The 23,596-nt window shown below is 35.0% G+C and overlaps 1 protein-coding gene across 9 annotated transcripts; it reads left to right on the top strand.

The window, feature by feature from the left end:
• On the top strand, positions 1 to 19,435 carry LOC142350311 (uncharacterized). 9 transcript variants are annotated; one of them, XM_075402134.1, is made up of 2 exons: positions 1 to 59; positions 16,651 to 19,435. In XM_075402134.1, exon 2 carries the CDS (start codon positions 16,676 to 16,678, stop codon positions 19,289 to 19,291), a length of 2,616 nt encoding a protein of 871 aa, XP_075258249.1. In that variant the 5' UTR covers positions 1 to 59; positions 16,651 to 16,675; the 3' UTR covers positions 19,292 to 19,435. The 9 variants fall into 9 exon arrangements, with proteins under 9 accessions (XP_075258249.1, XP_075258243.1, XP_075258250.1 ...); XM_075402128.1 differs by lacking the exon at positions 1 to 59 and adding an exon at positions 74 to 324; XM_075402135.1 differs by lacking the exon at positions 1 to 59 and adding an exon at positions 1,285 to 1,328.
• The last annotated feature ends 4,161 nt before the right edge of the window (positions 19,436 to 23,596 follow it).

Genomic DNA, 23,596 nt, shown 5'->3' with positions numbered 1-23,596 from the left:
TGATCGCATATGCCGCATTAACACATGCGCACCGTTGTCAAGCCACAGATAGAAAATTAGTATGTACATACATATATAAAGTCACTAGATGGATAGAAGTTAGCTCAGTTTCTACAAAGAGAAATTTTAACATTTTCAACTATATTCAGTGTATATAGCAGCGTTTATGTTTTCTTGGTCAAATTTTATTCGTTTTGAGTTTGAAAGTTCATTCAGAGATTGCGAAATCTGAGTTGGTGTTTGAGTTTATTTTAACAATTCTGATCCTTGATTTGAAACATCATATATCATCTATTCACCCATAGATAAATCCTCCTGAAAACAGTGAGTAAACATTTTGCATTTTTTCAACAATCGCTACTCCTTTAGTATCTAGCCGTTTGGTATTCACGTTGGAAAATGAACTTGAAATTTGAAGTTCGCTTCGACAGAGAAAACTTTAAAGTCCACGAAAAATTTTTGAAGCCGACGATCTAGATTAGAAAATTGTAAACACGCCTTATAATTTCCAGAAAAACGGCAGTAGTTCGAAATTTTGTCTTTGAAAGAGTTTTTCATAGGCGTTTGAGTCGATCCACCCCGCATAAACACAAAATAATTTAGGGAAACAGACTTACGAAAAACAAACTGACCGAACTCTAGCGTTGTGTCAGAACGAACTGACTCTAGGTCCGAAAATCTGCCAGACCGAAGAGACCCGAGGCCAGACTCAACACGAGCTAATCCAGAACAAACAGACTTGACTTCTTTGTTAAGTGTCGATTTAAATAAATTTAAAATTTTAGAAATCAAGTCGGTGAGTTTGTCAAGTTTGTCAGCAAATTGCCAGAGATCTGACTTTTCTTGCAGCTTAACAGTCACTTTCAATAATTTTCTGAGCATTTGTTCAGGTTTGAGTTCTGAGTTTTTATCAGACCATATAATTTTTTTAGTTTCTGGTTAGGCTCAACTATCTCGATCTCATCTCTTATCAATGGATATAGAGCTCACATATATGCATTTGCAAGCCCGCTTTCCTGGTACGGGCCGACTGAGCAGACCGAAACATTTTGCCTGACTGAATAGACTGAAATTTGTGTATAGACCAGAACGAAGAGAACGAAATATGAGCATAGACCAGACCAAAATTGGATATGAATCAGAACGAACAGACCGATAACAGACATGGGCAAGGCGCGGGGTGCAACTAAAACTTGGTGCAGACTACCCAGGATGACGTGTGCGATCTAAACCAGCTGATCAGATTGACTTGCGTCGCGCACAGGGGGTACCAGACCATCCAGACTGACATCTGCTCTGATCAGACCAACTTGAGTCGCACACAGGGGGTACAAGACAAACTAGGGTCATGTACTGGGTTGTTAGACCTGCTTGATTTGCGCACTGAATGTGCCAGACTAACTTGGGTCAGGCACTAGTGGTGCCAGACAAAATTCGGTCGCGCACTGGCTGTACTCCGACTGAAACTTTTAACCGTTCAAGTAGCAGTCATCATTGGAATAATATAAGATTTTCAGAAAAATAGATGTCATTTTATGTATACAGATTTTGAGCTATGCAATAAAAAAAATCTTATTCTCAACCGAAGCAAAAATTTTTGCGTTCAACCGCAATTTCCAAATATTAGTCTTAATGTGGTCTCTCGTTTTCTTTCCACAAAATTGAGATATGCTCTTTAAAAACAATCCAATTTACGGTTCATTATACCTTCTTTCTTTCGGTGGAATGGCCTTTCAGAAAATTTCATCTCAAAAACTCCACATTGTACGTAATATTCTGTTTTTCATTCTAACTGGTTCTCTTAAGTTTGTTAAATTTTGTAGGCGGTTTGCAATTCAACAGGTTTTAAAGGTAAATTGGCTGCGGGCTTTCTCTGTTCGCGTTTTCCTCATTTTGAAAATTTCGTTGTTCCTTTTTTCGTGTGTACTTCTGCCGCTACTCTCTTCATTCAGAGCTTATGAAACAAGCAATAGATCCCTGAGCTGGATAAACATTGGTAGTGGCAATATATTCAATAGTAGAAGCTGCCTTTTGAATTCTGTATCTTTATTTCCCGTTATCCCATTAATTACCTTTTTAGAAACTTTTCCAGAGTACGAAATTCAGTTTTTCCTGCAGTCAAGCACGTGAAACCATACAGCATTACTTGCAAAAATAGGGACTTATATAATCCCAAATTTACAAGCGTGTTTACTTTAATTGCAACGTTTCACTTAAGCATGTAGAAAATTTTGTTTGCTTCCTTCGTTCTTTCTTCAATATGCTGTTTCCACAATACATCAGCCGCCACGTGAATACCAAGATCTTTGACAGTCGCGAATTTTGCCAATTCGATTACCAGAAATTTTTATTGTTGGTATCAACTTCTGAATTTCAGATGTGCGCACTTTTCTATTGCCAGCTCCATTTTTTTTGGATTACGCAGTTCTCAATCCAGTGTATCTTGAACTTCCCAGTAGCATCTTTGCACAGCCAAATTTTTAAGATCAACAGCGAAGATAAAGGGCTCAGAGAACATCAGGACATCCGGAAGATCGTTAAAAAATATACAGAAGAGTAATGGGCCTAGGAGTTACCCCCGTGGTACCCCGCTTGTTATATCGAGTATCATCAAACTTGTTTTGTCCGCACGAACATATTGTCGTCGATCTTCCAAGTAGTCGATTAGTATTCCAAGCAAACATCAACCAACTCCAATCAATTTTGATTTTATTTATATACAGCAGCATTTTTGTTTGCACAGATCTTCTTATGACAAAACTATGTTGACTCTTTGTTAGGAGCTTTCAAAAATGGTTGTACAAGGCAGTGTTTCTACATTTTTCCAGAATCTTGATATCAATTTTCAAAAATGAGACAGACCGGTAGCGTTGAACTTTTCTACGGTCTCCTTTTTAAGAATTGGCATTATGGCAGCAGCTTTCCAGCTGTCGGGTGTTTTTCGCATTCTCTTTATATTCCGAGGGACTGATTGCATGATGTTGCAGAGATTTTTGCTAGTCTTAACCATAGATTATATATGATCTCTTGGTAGTCATACTAAGATCATGTTTGATTTTTTTCTGCTTGAATTCATTCAATGACCAGATATCATTTTTTTTAATTTCATACCAGAGCGTGCAAGCAAATACGTTATGAGTTGTATGACATCATATATGATCCTTTATAGTTCTTATTGTATTCTTCGAGACGTCAAAATTTATAAGAGCGGGTTTCTGTACTTTGAAATCTTTTCAACTTAAATTAGTTGTTGGGGAGAACACGGAGTGAAAAAATTCATTCAACGTATTCACCTGTTCGCATCGAAGTGAACTTTGCTTGGTATCATTTATCAAGACTTTGGGCATGCATGCAAATTTGTTTAGGCTTTTCGGATGTTTAAAAATTCTGTCTAATGTTTAAAAAATTGATGGAAATTGTTAATTCTTACTAGCCAAGCCAGGTTTTAAAACACGTATAAGTTGATGCAATTTCAATGAAACCTAGTCAAAGGTACTAAAGCTGACATTTTACCCATTCGGACTACCTGTGTGTGAGCATTTATACGCAAAACAAATAGAATAACCGTCTAATTTAATTTAGAAGACTTTTAAATGTTTTCTGAGAAATTCTTTCTCCGAAACTTGCCATGGTGTAGTAGTACTACATACCATACAAAACTCATAAATTTTAAATTCTACTTGATCTATCTGATTCAATCCTACTGTGAATTGACTCAGCTTATGTCGACACAGTGAATCAACCAACCAGACTATGTCAGTACGGCTCTCCAATGCAGTATCTGATTAACCACGCTATTTTTTTGAACACTAATTATGTTTATTAGTCTAACTTTTCTTGAAAAAAAAACAATTAAATTCTCGTCGGATTTACAGACTTGGCCTATTGTTATCCCAAATTGGTAATCACTAAAATGCAAGTTAGGGTACTTTGATTGCCCACAATAATTTAACGTTGAATCACAAAAGCAAAATTTCATTACCAGAAATTGAAAAAAAAATTAGCCATAGATTATATATGATCTCTTGGTAGTCATACTAAGATCATGTTTGATTTTTTTCTGCTTGAATTCATTCAATGACCAGATATCATTTTTTTTAATTTCATACCAGAGCGTGCAAGCAAATACGTTATGAGTTGTATGACATCATATATGATCCTTTAATGACAACTAAGAAATGACAACCCGGGCTTGTCTTGGCTCGCGCAGCTCATCACGCTGAAAGTCTTCAACTTAAATTTCCTGCTTAAACTTTTTGATCAATCAATCCGCTTAACATATCATATTAACACATTTTTTCGGCTCAGAGCACAGGCAGTTCGCGCGAAATCTCGTTCCAGTTAAGAGTAATACACAAGCATAATTAATCGTCAATCATGTTTTAAATATTTGGGGAGTATTAATGTTGTTACCATCATTCAGTATTGTTTTTTGGCTTTATAGGTAATTTTGAGTACATTATGAAGATGGGGAAACTTTTATTGCTTGCTTGATTCCTGCACCTTATTTCTACCATTTGGCTATTTCGGCTAACTGTTCCATTAACTTGTCTTTCTCCATTATTGACCAGTTGTCGAATTGGGAACTGCTGTTCGTTCACCTGCTGTTGAAACAAAACAAACGGGAAAAGTGGTGAAAATACGCACGTGAACAAATATGTCAAAACATTGATCAATAGTGCCATGTCTAATACTTTAAATTTAAATTTTACTCAAATTTTTTCTAGTTTTCGCAAATGAAATATTTGAAAACAGCTTCTTGGAAATTAATCTCGAAATAGAAATTTACCATTTTTTGCCGATGAATTTTGTTTTGATTTTGCGGGTCTTTCCCATTATACCCCCCCCCCCCCCCACCACCACCACCACCACCCAATGAAATTTTAGCCCCCCTATTTTTAGGCTTTATAATTTTTAGGCTATAGGTTATCTGACCACTAAGCTGGGGAGCGGGGGGGGGGGGGGCTATAATGAGAAAGACCCGATTTTGCTTCAAAAAGTTGAATGAATGTATTTACTTCTCGCAGTATACGCTATGAGTGGATCGAGTTTATCTATTTGGGTTTTCAGGAATTTTAAAAGTGTGGGAATATATAGTGGGCGGAGTGTTATGAGTACACGGAGTGGTGGAGGGGGGGGGGGGGGGGGGGGGGTTTGTGGGACAAAATTTAGTTTACATTTCGGATATTGCGATAGCTGGCTAGATAAAACATAGCCAGAGAAAATCCAGAATTTGTACAAGCAAAGAGGAAAGACAGACTCCCGCGTTATTGTGAAACACCTGCGTTCAAATCGGTGGCTTTTAGCGACAGGTGATCAATGTAGTAAGAAAACAACCTGCTTCTAATCAAAATTGCGCTGCCTGTTTTTGTTCACGTATACATTTGCACGCGTAATTGCAAGTTTTAACTCACTTTGCAGACAAATCGTTCGGCCGAAAAACTAAATACTACTTTTGGCGCTCTTGAAACCGAACGTTAAGTAAACCTTTTTTCATCAATTGCTAAGTAAAAAATGAGGTGAAGCCTAAATTTACATCCAAAAATCTATAATACGCATCAAATTAATTAATAGATTTATAAATGAGCTACCATAGTTGTATTTAATTTGTTAGTTTAATTTCTGCAAAATGCACGATGTGCCTAAATGTATTTGACACAAAACTTTTTACATGAGGTCAGAACCTAATGTTAAGTATTGTATGTGCATCACGTGTTGACAATTGTTCAACAATTGGAAACCGAATGTTTAAAAAGTCGAAACTTTCACATAGCAGAAAATGTTCCTAATTATGCTTTTTGAAATCCCATACTTTATACATTAAGTTAAAATACTCACAATGTGCCACCAGTTATTCTACGAATTATGGAAGCTACTATTACAAAGTTAAGGGATGGTATGGTAGAAATTATGAAGATCGGCTAAATAATCTTTCTTCTTTTTGAATAGCGTATTCCGCTTAGATCGCAAGCTGGAAGCAATTGTGCATTATACTTTATGCAATAGTACTGCAGTTCTATTTTGTGGCACAGATTTCACTGCGGTCCCCACGTGAACAAGCAGACCCAGCAGGTGTTGCCCACCGGTCACTTAACCGAATTCGGATCCACAGCCCACTGAGCCGAAAAAATTTTTGGCTTGATTAATCATCCAAGAAAACTAATTTTCGTCATTGAAGTGACGATGACAGATTTTCAAGTCATATTGCTTGTGTTTGAAACTGAACTAGAACCAATAAATCACAGGATAGATGTGAAAATTACTTGGCTGCAGTGTCTTAGGCTATTTGAGCTTTTCTTTTAGCTGGCTTGCTGGTGGCAGTTGTTTTCGTGTCTGTTTATTGTTCACATATGTGGCTCTGTTTTTTTCTACAACAATTATTATTTTCGGAGTTCTTTCTAAAAGAGGCAGATATAATTGTAAAGTAAAATCTATTCTATACAGTTCAATGCGGACTTTTAAATTACCTTCAGAAAATCTATTAACCCGATCAATATGTTACTTTATGAAGTAGTGAGAGATAATTATATTACCAAACTTTGTTCAGATTATCAAGACTGACCACAATACAAGTTATTAACAATTTCTTGAAGATTGGAATAACAACGGAAAACTTTTGATTTTATTCTGATTAGTTGTAAAAATTCGAGTGAAAACGAACTGTACACAATTCGAGTAAAAACGATTCTGTACACCACAGAAAAAAGGTAAGCCAAACTTAGTTATCAATTTATATATTCAGCCATTGGTTTGTCAAGATAACCTCTTACGGCATCAAAATTTGAGGAAAAACATTCAATTTTTTTCAAAGCAATGGTTTATCTGTTCAGACTTTGATAACTTTTTATGACTTATTGTTATTTTAATTTATAAAATCTTAAATAGTTCAATGTTTTTTTTCTACTTATCATATTTTATTTCCGATTTCTTTCAAAGCTAGCTTTAAATTTTTAAGCAGTTTGATCAGTTGTGTCATAGGTAAGATATAGCTCCCGGGAATTTGGTCCCATAGAAGTCCATCCACGGATTATGGTAACTTTATAGAAATTCTTTTCACCTCAAGGTCTATGATCAAGTGCTATTTTTTTTTAATTTTTCAAAAAAATTATTGATCGTGTTCTCATCACCGCCGAAAATTGTATCTGATTTACAAGCATTTTATTTGAGATCATGCAAATTTTATTGCATCGCAAGAAGTCCTTAATGATCCTTATATGGTTACCAGGACATCATGAACAATATTTCTTAAAAAGCCTGTATTTCGTACGTGTTATATTTTTGTGAGCACTTCAATAATTTTTTTTCATGCAATTTTTAAAAGTGTTCTCGTTCATCAATTTATCACCTTTCTCCAAAAAATACGTGATTTTTTGTTTTTCTAATTTTTCTTCAAGTCAGCTTTTGCTTTTCGTAAGTTAAATGGCATTTGTTCAAATGTCACCGAGTAAATTGTTACTTTTCCCGGGTCGAGGCCGAATGGTTAACTTGTAAGAACTTGCAATTTTCTGGCAGAAACTTACAAGGCGATGCATCGCCTTGCAAGTTTTTCTTCCAAAAACTTGCAAATTCCTACAAGTTAACAATTTGACTTACAAGTTCATACTAGTTATTCATTTGACTTACAAGGCTCTTACAACTTAACCATTCGACTTAAAAGGTTCTTGAAAGTTAACAATTCGACTCGCACGGTTCATGCAAGTTAAACAGTTGACTTACAAAATTTCGTACATAATTTCTTTGAATATAAGTTGTTACCAGATAACTTTTCTGCATATATTGTAGCAAAAAACAATAAGCGTTGCAAGATGTGTTTGTAAGCAGATACTTCAAAATATAGAAAATGCTGACATATGAATTTGAAACTTCAATCAAAGTCAAAAAGGTATAAAATTTTGGCAACACTTATAGAAAAGCAATTGTGAAGAAGCCAATTGAGATCTACTGATCATTAATTGAATTGCAAAAGGAGTTCTTGAGTTGATAAAATTGAGAAGTAAACATTATATCAACTTAGGTTGCATTGTAATAACTTATACAGTTTAAGCAACTAACTCTCACGCGCTTTCTATGGTGAATGACTGAGTGTTAAATTGAACTAACCAATAAGAGTTGAGCTCAACCGGAACGAACTTGCAAGAAACTTACAAGTTAGTCATTCGACTTGCAGGTTCTTACAAGTTAACGATCTTTTGTAAGAAACTTGCAAATTCCTACAAGTTAACCATCTTTTGCAGGAAACTTGCAAGTTCTTACAGGTTAACCATTCGGTTTCGACCCGGGTTTTGTAATTGCGGGTCCTCGCTCTTTACGAGTTTCTCTTAAATTTTTTCAAAGTTAAACAGAGTTAAATAAAAATAGCATACACAAAACAAATTTAATGATTGTTTGCAATAAACGCTTTTCGCGAACAACCAGTTTTTTTTGGGAGCTGATAAAGCGAATAAATTTTTAAAATGCAACAATGTACATCTGGCTTCCGACCAATAAATTAAGAAAAGAACTAATATATGCTGGATGCATATATTAGTTCTTTTCTTAATTTTACGACTGAGGAACAATTTAAGTCATAGGTAATCGATTGTATGAGATATCTAAATGTCTATATTAAACAAAGTTGTCTCTTAATTTTATATTAACTGATATCTATACGGAAATGCAAGTTTTTTTAACCTGAAGTTGGATTAAATTTTTTCTTAACTTTTTATCATCACAAGTACAAAATTTGGTAAGCAATAGAAAGCAGTAGAAATGATGAACATACAGATTTTTCTTGAGGCAAGTTCCGACGCTCAAGTGTAAGCAGGTCCAACTTCTGGTTTTTCATTTTATTATTAATTTCAAAGTTTTTCGTATCATTTTGAAAGAATAAATGGACCGTTCGATGCTGCTGGGAAGCAAAATTAAAAATAAAAGTCAAAGGTAACTATTCCGCATCGCAGCATTTGCATATGCATACTAGAACTTTATCCATGACAAATTGACGGAAGTAAACTCAGTACGGGAATGAAACTAGAGCGGCTAACTCAAGTAATATAAGGAATTCGTGTTAATGGAATGTAGAGATCCTAAGTAGAGTTTTTTCTTATAAAAACAGTAAACGTGTTAGCTTTCAATTACTCTTAAAATAATTAGTCGATTTTTAATCAATTTTACATGTTTTTACGGCAACTCCTCATTTTTGTTGCTTTTTTTAATTTAAAACGTTTAATGGTTGGTTAGAAAACTGCGAAACAATTTATGACAGAAATGAAACTTAATTGTTGATTTTTCGTTATGTGCTATTTTTCTGAAATGATGATCGTGGGACAGTTGTTTCAAATTGCTTTCTAAATATATACAGAGTGAAGATAAATAACATTACTGTAATCGGCAAAGTTTTAGTTGTTTCGCAAGTTTAAAAAATAGTTGCCTCAGATTCTAAAAATAGTCGCATCTTAGCTCTATGATAGTAGGAAGTGTCTAGCTGCAGCCTTTTCTTACAAGTGAACTGTTGAACGAAATGGTACGCAAAACCGCGGATAATTTTAAAACTTTGAATTTTTTTTATTTTATCAAGGAGATTGCTTTCGGAATCTAATGTTACTTTGTAATGAAATCTATTGTCAGATTTTGTTCTATAAATAATTTTACATGCAAGTCCAGAATTGTAACGAACTCATTATTTAATAAAAATCTATGTATAAGATTGCGTTTATGTTTAGTTTGATCCTAACAGCATCTTCTAACTAACTTTATCTGATTAAAATGGCAATTTTCAGTGGCCATTATACTGAGTCTGAGGATCAGAGAATCCTATTCCTGAAAAACTGTTTTTTTTATTTAGTCTTTTTTGTCGCCGCTCTGGCCTGGCATTTGTACAACTTTTTCACTCTCAAGAACACGTGTTAAAACACTCACAGTGCCAGAAGTCAAAATGCCGGATGTTCCTACATAGCCAGAAGTTGACTTCGGTCAACTTTCTTTATTTTAAAACGTGCGCGTTTCGTTTGATAAGCATGATTAAGTGACTCTGCAGAAGTCACTACGAAATTCTCACTTAATATCTCGAACCGCTTCGCTGTTCTCGATAAATGCCAGAAGTTCTCAGTGACTTCAAGCAGAGTCACCTAACCATTACTTATTGCTTACGCAGTAACGCCATGCAACAGCAAATGCAACTCGGTTCTTAAAAAGCACGCTTGGAGCAAAACAGAATAATGTTTTTCGATTGGTCAGCAGAATCAAGAGTTGGATTTTTGGCGATTTTTACAACGACTAATTATATCAAATATCGGCCTTACAGGATCTGTACTGGTATTTTTTAGTTGTTAAATATTTTTCTTTTGTTTTTAATATAAAGATATTGCGGTTTTTTTCGAAGTATTAATTAATTTGGATCTTTTCCTCTTTGTGCCCCCAGTACGTTATGCGCCCCCTCCCGGTTACAGAGCACGTGCCATTACCTCGTAAATCATTATGTAAAAATATGGCACGTGCGTCTGGTGGTGCAAATCATATGCACCAACTAAGCTGGGGGGCACAAACGGATAGGATCCGTTAATTTTAATAGTCATCAATGTTTTGTTTTTTCTTTTTTAATTGAATCAAATTTCGCTACTTAAATTAAACTCAAATTAAACTCTATTTTTGCGTATATTTGCATTAAACGTTTCCTTAAAACTTTATTTTTTAAGCCTCTAGTTCTCCGCAAAATGGTTCATATTATCAGAGAACAGTACTATGTACTCGTGCTTTTTCGGTTAAACATATACATAGCCCAAATTTATATTAAAAAAACACAGATTGGCCAAGCTTTTAGTTCCTCTCTTAATTTGATGACTGAGAAACAATTTGCTGCATAGCTGCGGGGTATATATTTCGCAATTAAATTCTCTCAATGAGACATGCTGTTTTCAACTCGATTAATTTCCAAGAAGGGAATTTGTTCTGGGGTAACAGTGAAAGCAAATTTCTCACATTAATTTTTTTTGGCACCAATTGGAATTTTTGTCGCGAAAAATTAGTGTTCGTTACAAAAACTATCAAGTTTTGCTCTAAAATGGTTTTATTTATATTTTGAGTTTTCAATGAACTGTATCTTGTTTTGATGATTGTCAAAATTCAAATCTTTGAGGTTTCAGTCGCTTTAGTCAGCTATTTGAGAACATATTGCAACTTTTTTAGTATTGACCCTATAATTGCTGCTTGAAGAGCAAAGGTGTATACCTGTAACTTTGCTCCGGTTTCATTAATTAATTACTTGAATTTCGTGTTCTATTTTATTTCCTTCTTTCACTAGGACGTTTTTTCAAGAGCACTCGTATATTTTAATATTGAGTTGTTCAGAATTTAACCCTGAAATGTTTGGTTTACATTAGATGAGTTCTATTTTCTCCCCAGAATAGCTCAGCACAGTAATGTTTGTTTGATCCTTAAAACGTGTTTTTCCGGCCATTTTCTGCTTTCTTAGTTGTCGGCTTAAATTTGAGCCTAAATTATCCCAAACCTAAATGCAATCACAGCATGGTATCGTTGACTGGGCAGCTGTTCTGAGTAAAAACAGACCATATTCCACAATTATTTCTCTAATAGTCTGATAAGTTATTCGCTCACACCTTGACGTGTATTACCGATTATGCGAATTAGCCCAACAAATTACGCTCCCTGGAAAATTGATCTCAAAATTAGTTTCAGTCTTTTCGGAATGAATTTTTGAGTATTTGGGAATTGTTAGAAAGCTGTTGGGTGTTTTTCTTAGACCCTATTTCAAATGAGTGTGGCGCCCGGGCGGCTACAAAACATGTGTTTTGTTTGTGATCAGATTTTGCCCGGGGTGGGGTGAGAATAAGCATATGTTGAAATATTTTGTGTTGATATTGAAGCTAATTATTATTTTTGGATATTCGTCGGTTAGTACTTCGAAATTTTCGCCAGAGCTTTGCTGAAACTGTTTTAATAATTCAAGAATTTAATTTGATTATTTTGAAGTTTTTACTTTGATAATGATTGTGGTCACTAGTGAAATTTTTTCTCCTTTTTTGAAATAAGAATAGAAAAAATTATTTAATAGAATAAATTTTATTTCAACTTATACCTGTGATTAAATTTTTCCTCACATTTTTGCATCTGCGTCATTTTAATACAACTTACTTTATTCCTCTTCAGTGTATTACGCGTGAATTCAAATTGGGGGCAAAAATCGAACCCAAAAGGACTGCAATACCCTCTTCCCTAATTTTCATGGATTACACATCATGAGTACAGCTGCGACTGAATTCCATTCACCCCTCCCGCCCCTTTCCCTTAACCCCTCATTTTATAAGTGAACAAAATATTTTCCCCATTCTTTCCCGCGCTACCTTCCATGTGGGGTTTATTTTCCCAGCATTTTGGGCAACTCGTTTTTAGCATTGCCCGGTCGCAACCTGCACTTGTAATGAAGTAACACACGCAACCTGATTTTTATTTTTACGTATATATAAGTATGGTTTGTTGCTGCGAATAGGTAAGTAATATACGCGTAATATATGAAAAATATCACCGGTGCAACTTGTCGCATGTTTTCCCAACCTGCTTCCTTATTTTCTTTATTCCATATTTTTTATTCCCCCCATTTCAGTCTCTACTTCTCGCCTTAACAGGGCTCTAATTCGTTCACAGCAGTTTTGGGCTCTTTTCTCATCAGTAGTTTCATGTTATCCTGCGCGCAGCTTTGTGCTTTTCATAGTTTACGTTTAGCGACTTTGACAAAGCCGTAAATGTTAAAATTTATTTAGAATTTTTCACTTGATTTTGTCCTTAACTATACGAAATTACAGGTAATTTTAGAAATTTTCTTTTGGACTGAACTTTCTATTGTTTTTCGGAGATACGTTAGATATACGTCTTCTTCCGTTTTGTATTGCACAAAATGAGAACAGATTCTGCTTTCTCTTAAATTTCATTTAACAGATGTATGATTTCATCTTTATGATCTTGTGGTATTGATCAGCTTCTCTCATTATTTATTTTCATTGAAGTTTGAAATATTTTTATGATCTTTGTCGGCTCTTCATTTTTCGAGCTTTTGTGAAAACAAATAGTTTCAAGGTTTCTTGATTTTTTCTGGGCTATATAGGATTATATCCTCTCTCCATAAAATGAAATTTCGCTACAATTTCTTTTTATAACAGTCTTTTTTAGCGTATTGCTACACAATGACTGGCATTGATTTTGACATCGTTCTTTTTTCTACTAGAAGTTTAATATAAATATCACTGATTTAATTTTATGGCGAATGAAGATATAACTTTATAACACCAATATTTATTCGATCAAAAATTTAAAAGCGTTCTTTTATTATCCGCTCCAAGACATTCCTACTCTAAACTACAATTATTTCGCCATTTTGCAAATAATTGATTACAAAAATTTTCAAGTGTATTATAGCAAAAATTGTTCAAAAGAAGCAACATTTTGTTACCAAGGTACGCGAAATTCAACTTTTAGAAAAATTGATTCATTGATTAACAGAAAATAAGCTCATATTGTCAATTTAATCGACAATCGCAAAAGCAGCAACATAAAAACCTTTCTCCGTCCAGGTTATTTTTTTAGAGCCGTAAACTGTTTACGAAGCATCACTATATCTATGAAAAAAAATTGGCATTTTTTTGCCATACCACTGCAAGAAAAACAAACGTTGGAACTGTAACAATTCAGATTATACTTATTGCATAGGAAGTTAAGTTCGAAGAAAAATTTGTTTCTCAAGAATTTGAAAAAATCTAAATTAAAACTATTAATTCTAATTAAAACTGAGCTAATTCTATAATGCTAAAATGTAAAATGAAATGAATTAAAAACAAAAACTATTTTGTAATAAGTTGGCTTGTTTTCTGTACTGCATCCTGTTTTTTTAACAGTCAAATGAGGACCGATATTTGCCTGAATTCATACAATTTTAATTGTGAAAATTTTGACATAACAGGCCCGAACTGATAGTTTAACAACACGGAAAACTTTTAACTTGGTTTTTAACCCAGACATTTTTAATAGCTCTGTACTTTTCCCACTAAATTGATTAACAGCCTCGAGACGTTTTTTTGCGAGCATAGCCTTATGCAAGAGACGTAAATTGAGATGAAATAAAAAGGTTTCTTTCTCAAACTTTTTGACGTTTTCTTTTTGTTCACTGGTGAGAAAATTGTGTAGTTTGGACAAATTTTAATCAACCAAATTCGCTGAACAAAAAGGTAGGCTTGGCTTGGCATAAGTTTTTTGAACCCATTTTTTTTCAGGGTTAGTAGAAAAATATCACATATTTTTCAGCTAATTAAACAAATATTCTGTTAATTTAAGTGGTAACTTTGTTTATCACAAACAGTTGAATCATTTCAAAACTTTTTTGGGTTTTCATTATAAACTTTTTAGTGTAGGTCAGCAAATATTGCTTGAGAACAGGGAAAAAAAATTTAAAAACTTACGCGTGCGTTTGTTTTTGTACCTGAAATATTTAACTGACAAATGACTGGTCTTTAGTTTAAGGTACCTCAACTTTTTTGTGGCAGATTTTTTTATAGTCTTTTCTTTGATTTTTACCTGTTATGTTTCCAATATTTTGAAATATATTAGATAAATTTTCTGTTTTCAGAATTCAAATAAGCTTTGATTTTTTTATGTATGCTAAAAATTAGTTGTAAGTCTGATTGAAAATTCAGAAGATGCTCAAAATTTAAATAAGATTGCTTGCGAATTTTTTTACATGCAACGTCTAAGGCGTCTCAAAAACTCAACAAAATTGATTTTTGAAAATATCTGAGCTTAAATTTTTAGATGTATTGATCAAATATAAGAAATATTGTATTTTGCATGCAAAATTTTTTCTAATTTGTTTTTTAGATTTACGTCAAAGCTGCCTTAAATTCTCAAATACTCGCCAAATTGATTTCTGAAAGTATCTTATCTGCAATTTTTAGATTCATTGATCAACTATAAATAATGGCGGCTGTCAAATTGTCATCTCTGTCACTTAAAGGAAATACGGATTCTATCTCGACGAGAAGTAAATTTAAAAACTTAGGCTCGTTTACCTCTTGTAACGGAATCATCCAGCTGTTTTTTGTTACCTTTGCGTTTTTTTGTAGTCCTAAAATGCCTGATAATTTAACGCAAAATGAAACCCGTTGTTGTAATGATATTAAGGGAAAGCTTGATTAAAGTAACGCTAATAGGACAAATATAGCACACGGAAAGTTGCAGGCGGTTGGACGTCTGTTTCTTCTTCCACAGTTTTTGTTGTTTTTTTGTTTTTCACTCTATTTACAATTTTCACTCAATTCTCCCTCAGTTCAGTCAGTTAAAATTCTTAAATACTCGCAACATTTTTTCGTCTACCGGGCAACAACAGCCAATAAATCGACAGAATACACCCCCCCCCCCTCCCCTCGCCGAAAAAGATGGCCCATCAAGTGCGCGTTACTTCACAATCACCTATCGCTTTCTGTCTCTTTTAAAGTGAAACAATTTCCACATATGTTTTTGTTTACTTGCGCACAGACGAGCCTATAGCGCATATAATAACCAACGCATCCTTTTTTGTTTACATATATCTTAACCATCCAATCGTATAAACACCCCCCCCCCCCCCCCCCACAGCATTAAGCCATTTCTAAGATCCACCATCATTACACCCTTTTATTTTTTCACATTGCCATTTGCCATTCACCCGTATCTTCTATCTTCACCCCCCCCCCCCCCCACCCCTTGTCTCCCCCTAATACGTTACCTCAACTCAACACCAGTTGGGCAATAACACCGTAGATGATTAAGGCAAAAAATTCATTCATGCTGTTTCGCCTTCTGTTCATTTTCCCCTTTCCCCCTTCTTGTTGTTGCATGGATGATGGTTTCCCTTTCCCTTATGTGTGTTTTTCCATCTTTAGTAGCTGTTTGCATACAATATACGCACAACAGGCTATCTTAACATCCTGTAGCTGTTAGCACTCGTGAATAGATTGCAGTAGTAGATGCAACAGAGAAAGAATTGCTGTTCTCACTAAAATTGTAGCTAGCTGTTGTAGTGTGTGTTATTTTCCATCGCCATATGCGCTCATTTTTTCATTTTCTCATTTGTTATTTCACATTTTTTGTATAATTCGTTCACTGATTTTATCTGTCACGATACTGCTGTTGCTGTATGTGTATATACACAAACGTACATAAACAGGTCTGCTTTTACCAGTTTTTTTTAAAAAAAGAAAATTCCGTTTAATCTAGTTCATTTCTGGTTGTGGTGTTTTGAAACCTGCGTTCAATGTGAATCGGACTTTATGTTTTTGGCGAAATTTTAACCAAAACAACCATTTCATCATTTTAAAATTAACAATTGAACCAAGTATTGCTCGACTTTGTTACTCTTTGTTAAGTCAAATATAACCAAACCATCTTTTGATTACAGTTTTTTTTGCTAAATTCACTAATTTTACGGTTTAAGAACAAATTAACTTAATTTCTGCTCTTTAAACTTCTTGCTTCAAATATCCTAAAAGAAATTAAAATTTTCAAATTTATCCTAATTCAAGCTTTTATTAAATCAATTTTGAAATTAAATATTTCATTAAGTTTTAAAAAAAATGAACTTGTTGACTTTTCTGACTTAAATTTTGGGTACAAAGCATTCTTGTGTTTTAGTCTTTGAATTCTACAATATTCAAACATGCCACGCAAAACAACAGCAATCTTAGCCGAAACTCCTCTTAACAGAAATGTCTGCTGCTTTGTCTGCGGCTACAACAGTTCCGAATTCATCACCGTCAACTCCCAACCCGATTCGGCTAATCGACCATTTTTTCCCTTTCTGCTAAATCAAGACCCAGCCGAGGGCTCTGCAGAGCTTACCGAGTCCGGGACGGCGCTTGTCTGTTTATTATGCTCAACTTTTCTTCTAGAACAATGGTCGGTTTACGACGATGGTCTAATCCACCGACAAAAACGACTGTACTGGATGAAACGACCCGAACTCACTCGGAAATTCACGACTCGTGAAAAGCAAATTATGAAAACCCTGGTCGTCATGGATACACAGGATACGATAGCCGAGAATGGGGTTAAACCCCTTGGCGAGTTAGTGTTTTCAACCCTGAAAACAACCAATTTGAACTCGGCTAGTAAGTCGTCACCGAAAGCCGAAAAAATATCGCCCGAAATTGTTGCTAACGGGGTTATTAAGCAAGTTTCAGCGGCTTTTGCGACAAATGTGAAACCCAACGTTCTATTAAACGCCAAAAGCGTTTCATCGTCGCCTTTATCCTGCTTGAAGTCTTCAAATGATGAAGAAATTTCATGCTATCTTTGCAACGACAGATTGCTCTTTTCGGAACGACGAATCATTCTTACCGATTCGCCCCCTGAGCGAAATTTAACAACTAGATATTACCCATGTTTCCGAAATATAAAACCACCACACTCGACTAAAGTCCATATCAAAAATGGGGATATTTTTGCCTGTACCCCTTGTGAAGATAATTTAAAAGCCCAGTGGGCTAAATTTGACAAAGCTGAAATTCCGATTGACTTGCGGGTTTATTCGCTTCGATATTCGGACCACAGTTTCTGTTATAGTTGCGGCAGCATTTTTGCCTCTCATGGAAACGATTTATCCCTAACGTGTGACATATGCTATGCAAATTACTGTCAAATTTGCAGACAAGGAAATAAGTCGAAAGATAAAATGTCGTCCGTTCGACTTGAAGAAAACGACGAGTTCAAATCGTTGTCAAAATTTTTCCCGCATAAAGTTAGAAAAACTACAGCTTGTGAGAAATGTATGGGTTATTTTTTGGTTCAGAAAAATTTCTACGACCAGCAGAAAGTTGCCCTTAACAGCCGGGCTTATACTTTGCCCTTAATGGCGGGTCTTTTAGGAACACAGAGCCAGAAGCAAATAATTTGTTACCTGTGTGGCGAGGGTTATAAATCTACAGGTAAAATCTATTACCTGTTTGGGGACAAACGCCCTAACGATGATAAAACGCCATTTTTCCCGCTTTTGAAGAGTTTAAACCCCGCGGAGGGCGCGCAAATAATTTCAAAAGAAGGAATGATATTAAGTTGCAGATTCTGTTACCATAACTTAGTTTCACAATGGAATTGGTACGAATTAGCAAAAGACAACAGACCAAAAAGTATGCGAAGTTATTCTCTTAATATTTGCTGTGTCGTTTGTACGAAAAGTGTGGCACGACCAAAAGTTAGAGTAATCGGAAAAAGCCAATTTCCGTTTTTGACTGAAATAACTTTCGATCCGAGATGTATAGTTTTAGACAACTTCGATACAGTCGTTGTTTGCAACCCCTGCGAACGAACTTTGATCATGCAATGGTTAGATTACGAGAAACGTTCGGTTATGCCCTCGAAACGTGATTACCAAGTCTCGGGCAAAACCTTCAAATGCCCGACATCTCCGAAAGACAACCAAAATTCCGACCCAAGCTCGAAAACCCAAAAATCGACTTCATCAACAGAACTCGAATCGTTGGGAAATTTCCCAAAAAGTGGAGTTTTTGCGTCCGGAAAAAGCAGCGTTAGTCCCAAACTTTCATCTGCCAATGAACAACCATCATCAATATTGTCCAATCAAAATGCAGTGTTAAACAGCCAATCATTGGTCGGTACAAGTGAAAAAATTTTGCTACAAGCCGCAGCGGCTATGTATCCTTCAGTTGCAAGCAACCCGTTTATTCTTAACGCCGCCACTAGTTTTCTATCAAACCCTTCGAACCTAACCGCGTTAGGTTTAAATCTACAAAAAGTTCAAAACGATGCCCAAAATTTATCATCAGAAATAACTTGCTTAGAGCCGACATCGCCTGTTAAGATTAAAGTCGAACCCGATTCCACAGTTTTGGACGCCTCCTTGCCCAAAAATAATCAAAACCCTAAATCAAATTCGATTATTAATTCCGAACAGTCGAAGACCTTTTCGGCTAATAGTGACACAACCAAATGTGAAAATCAGCGAAAACGCGCATCATGTGCTCAGCCAGTCGAAAGCGTTCAAGACAGTAAAATTAGCCGAAAAGATGCACCTTTGGATTTGTCACCGACCAGTTTTAATTTGTGCACAGCTTCCTGGGACGATTTGATAAAATCGACAAATATGACCGACTCAGATGAAGTTCGGAAGCTCGAAATCGAACATTGCAAATTGCAACTTTTGCACGATAATTATCAGAAAAAAATTGCCGAACTGAGCGACGCTGAAAAGCCTTTGAAGCGACAACTGCAGTTGGTGTCGTCATTATTTCGTCAAATAAATGAAGATTCGCTATGAGATGAAAGGGGTCTATAGGAAAACTCAATTTTAATATAGACGTAATACTATTTTATCATTATTATTAGAAGAAATTTATGTTGTAAAAATTTTGATGCAAGGTATTGTATATCTGCGTATTTAAAAATTCATCTTTTGTTATAACTGACTTTAAATAATTGTTTGAGGTATGATTCATAGACTGTTGAATGATGATTTCGAATAAGGCTATTCGCGAATAATCCAACTCAGGCGTTAAACATAAATAAAGGACGAACAGGTGTCAAAAGAGCTGAAATTGAAAAATAACAAGTAGATTGCCAAAAAATAGCTGCGTTTACTTCGTTGTTATGTAATTTCCAAACTCTAATCAAGTAAACTCCCTAATGACTTTAGGAAAAAGATTTTGATTGAAATATTTCGTCTAACTTGTAATTGAAAAGATTGGTTTCTAAAACTTCCTTCAATTAATTTCATTTAGCGTGAATTATCCACAGTCGACTTGAACACCCTCAGCTACAGAAGCGGAAAAAACTTTCAAGACTCAGGAAAAATCAAGCGTGACAAAACCTATTCGCGCAAATAGAAAAGTTCAAAAACATTCAAATACGTTCCTGTAAGAACTAAGTTAAAAGCGTGCCGAAGCTACAAGACAAAAAAGCTTATCCTCAAAATCAATTTTTCTAAAAAAAAATTGAATTACTGCAACTTGGACAACTTGACTTTAATCTTGTCTGATTAGTATTTGTAAATTTCTGCACTCTGAAGTATGTCCAAATCAAACATCCCAAATATGACTTGAGTAAAGCAAAAAGATAAACAATGCGTAAATGGAAAGAAGAGCGCACCTTAAGAAATTTTAAGCTTACAACCATAATAAAAAAGTAATTTGAAGGTTGAAGTGTTAGCAATAAAGATTCGAGAAACATTAAAAATAAGAGAAAGCTGCCAATTTTTTGGTACCGTAAAATGCAGAAACATATCAATGAATGACAACATCTAGCTGATGAAATATCTGGTAAATAGTCTATGAATACCATTTTCACTTTAGCAGACAGAAAGAAGTCACATTTTTGCAAGACTCGCATTTTTCTACCTTTAGTTTTCTTGGCCTGACAAGAAGCATCGCTCAATTTAGATTTCTCGATGACATCGGAGGTTGTTAAAGTCGCAAACATCACACAAACGACAGCACACCCATAAAATTCAAGTTCTTTGAAGTGTTGACAAGTGATAGAAAGTTATTGAGAACTGCACTTAATCGATCTATTGAAGGCTTTCACGAATTCCACTCTCACCTCCAACGCACACAAACGCAGAAAAAACACTAGCTCATAAATCAATATTAATTGTGATATTCAAAGGGAATATCTAGTTGAGTAGATTGCACTGCAAAAATTATATATTAAAAACACAAGTGGGAGTTCGCGCCGCGAATGACTATTTAAAATTCTAAAAACTCTTTTGAAGAACGATTGACTAGGATTGAATTATCAACTGATTTGTAGCAACAAAAAAAGAGGATTGAAAATGAATCGCAAATTAGTTCACAAGAGCAAGATAAGGGCATCACAATCTAATCAAGCAGAACAGCGGAAATACTAAGATTCTTACGTCGTGAATAGACAGAATCTTGTCTACGTATATGAACAGATTCCAAATGAAAATCAAAATATGAACAAAATAAAATTAAGAGTAAATTTGAACTAAAGTACGATATGGTTATTGTTTCAATATTCGATCCGTATGATATTTCTCCTTCAAAAGCAAAAGACAATGTACAATAGAGTGAAATAAATCAGAAGATTAGTAATAATTAGTATTTAATATAATTTTTTAATAAATATGTATATGAAAATGTTAGTGTTTTTTATATAGTTGTTGTCAGAATCATAATCATCATACACACCGTTCAATCACATAAACCGTCATTTGCCTTGTGTTTGGGACGTTGGGGTGCGCGATGACGTCCATCGTTCGTTAGGTTGCTAGGAGAGCAAGTGCCAATAAAAGTTGGGCTTGTGTCGGAAATTGGATCATTGTATCCTTGCGTGCTATGTATTTTTTCGATTATTGTTTGCGTTTGTTGATTTTGAGATTGCCGAGTACCGGTTTTTTTGCTTTGACATTTGTTTCGTCTGACAGACGATGATTCTGAGTCTGCAGTGTCTCTTGTTGATGCCGAACGTTTACTTTTTCAAAGTATAGGGGTTATTTGCGGTTCAGATGACAACGAGATTGAAGGTTGGGTAGTTGGCGATGCAATTGGCTGTTGTGGGCTGAAAAAAACTTACATAAGATCTGGCCTGTTTTGAAAGGTTTCGTACTATTTCGGATCCGATTCTTGTTTTTAATGCTTTTGCGACATTGCTAGACACTGAGACGTAAAAATGGTTAAAAGAAAAAACGCTGACATCTACTGCTTGCTTGCGAGATCTTTTAATTTTCTTACTTCCCAAATTTTTTCTGCGTACGTCTTTCTTATGGTTTGTCATTCTTTGCTCTAGATTTTTTAAAATTTATTGTGAGTTGACGTCTATTGGCGTATTGGGCTAAAGTTGTCCATCTTTCTTCTTTACTTCCAAGGTTAGCTGTGTCAGAGTTTTCTGACGCCAATTCTGTCCTCTTCGACTCTTTTATGACGCTCATAGAGGAGCTTACTTTGCAAACAGTATTTCCGGGTGCAAGAAATTTGCGGCACAATTGACCTTCTCAATATTGATATTGATGCACCTGCCAGTATCTGCCCATTGCTCGTCACTGATTCCTCATCCTCCGGGTATGGTACCTTCATCTAAAAAGGTTGGATTTTCTTTTACTAAAAATAATGTTCTTACTATCAGGTTTTAATGCTATAATGGAAATTGTTGTATTAAGCTTCCTGCCAAAGTGTTCCTCGAAAAGTTGTATCTTTTGCATGTTTTAGATTAAATATTTTGTTTAATTGAGCTTTCATACATGATAGTTGTCTTTTTACTGTTGTAATGAGGCGTTGAACAAACCTGATTGCCCTATGATTATTTGCTGGTACGTAAAATTGGATCGATATTGTTTTCTTTAGAAAGCTCTTCAAACTTCTTCCGGTCGGACACATAGCTTGGTCTAGCCTAATGGATCGCCGCACTCCGTGATTATATATATATATATATATATATAATATATATATATATATAATATATATATATATATATATATATATTTATTTATATATATATATATATATATATATATATGTATCTATATATATATATAAATTTATATATATATATAGTTAAGAATTTATTGACATTTGTACCAGAAGCATGATTTACTATTTCCACAGTAGGTTATTTAGATCACATATCAATAGCAATTAAGAAATGTTGTTGTATTATTTTTCCGTTTAAAATAGGGCCGCCAAAATTGGTTTGAATTTCTTCGTTTGATTCTTCACACTTATTTAGTGGTGACCTTTTGCTACGCTCTTAAATTCTTACCAATATCTGTGCTGGCTTTGCAGTCGCTATCCTTTGCTAGTATGTCGCGGTGGATATACGGCCACCAAATGTCCTGTGCCAGAGAGAAAGAGCGAGAGAGAGAGAGAGAGAGAGAGAGTAGTGCGAAGCTGCCTGGATTTGTTGACTGTATGTCTTCCAGCATAGCTTCTTTTGTGGCTTTCGGTACTGCAATGCGCTCATCAATGCAGAAACATCCATTTTTATAAACTCATATACAGCTTAAATGAGAACATTTATGGTTTTTGTTTTTGAGGTGCGGGTTTCTTGATTGCAAACAACGCAATTTCTCAACTCCCTCAGTATCGCATCGTTTCTCAGTATCGCATCGTTTCCAGTGAGTATGAAAAGAAGTTTTTGCAAAAGATTTTGTTGATCGTTTAAGAGAGGTTTTGGTCTTCTGTGGCATCTAGACTATTGCTAGAGGGTGTAGTGTCCATGGAGGAATTGTTAATCCCGGGGTTGTAAATGTCAGAGAGTTTTCCCAGTTTAAATCCGGGTTCATTGTTACTCGTGTTCGTCGAAATTTTAGAAATTTTCGTTAATTTTCCTCGTAGCATTTTCAAGTTTGTTAATTTTTTTGAGCTTGAGTGTTGGATAGTGAGAAAATTATTGGCAAAAGGCAAAGGGATTTGGTTGTTCGGCCTCTACTTACAGTTTTTGTTTCGTGTCTTGCCGCCTTGAGGTATTTGGTTGTGATTTGTTGACTTGTTGTCAAATATTGTGCTTATTGGGCTTTTTTTATTCAGATTCTTTAGTGAATGGGTTTTTGCAGGGTTTTTCCATCAACTTTCTTCTGGAATTAGATTTACTTTAAGACTCAATTCATAGT

This window comes from Convolutriloba macropyga, chromosome 12 (genome assembly GCF_964194025.1).
Source record: "Convolutriloba macropyga chromosome 12, txConMacr16.3, whole genome shotgun sequence".
Lineage (NCBI taxonomy): Eukaryota > Metazoa > Xenacoelomorpha > Acoela > Convolutidae > Convolutriloba > Convolutriloba macropyga.
The sequence above is the reverse complement of the archived record's forward strand: the minus strand, read 5'-3'. Positions and strand labels throughout refer to the sequence as shown.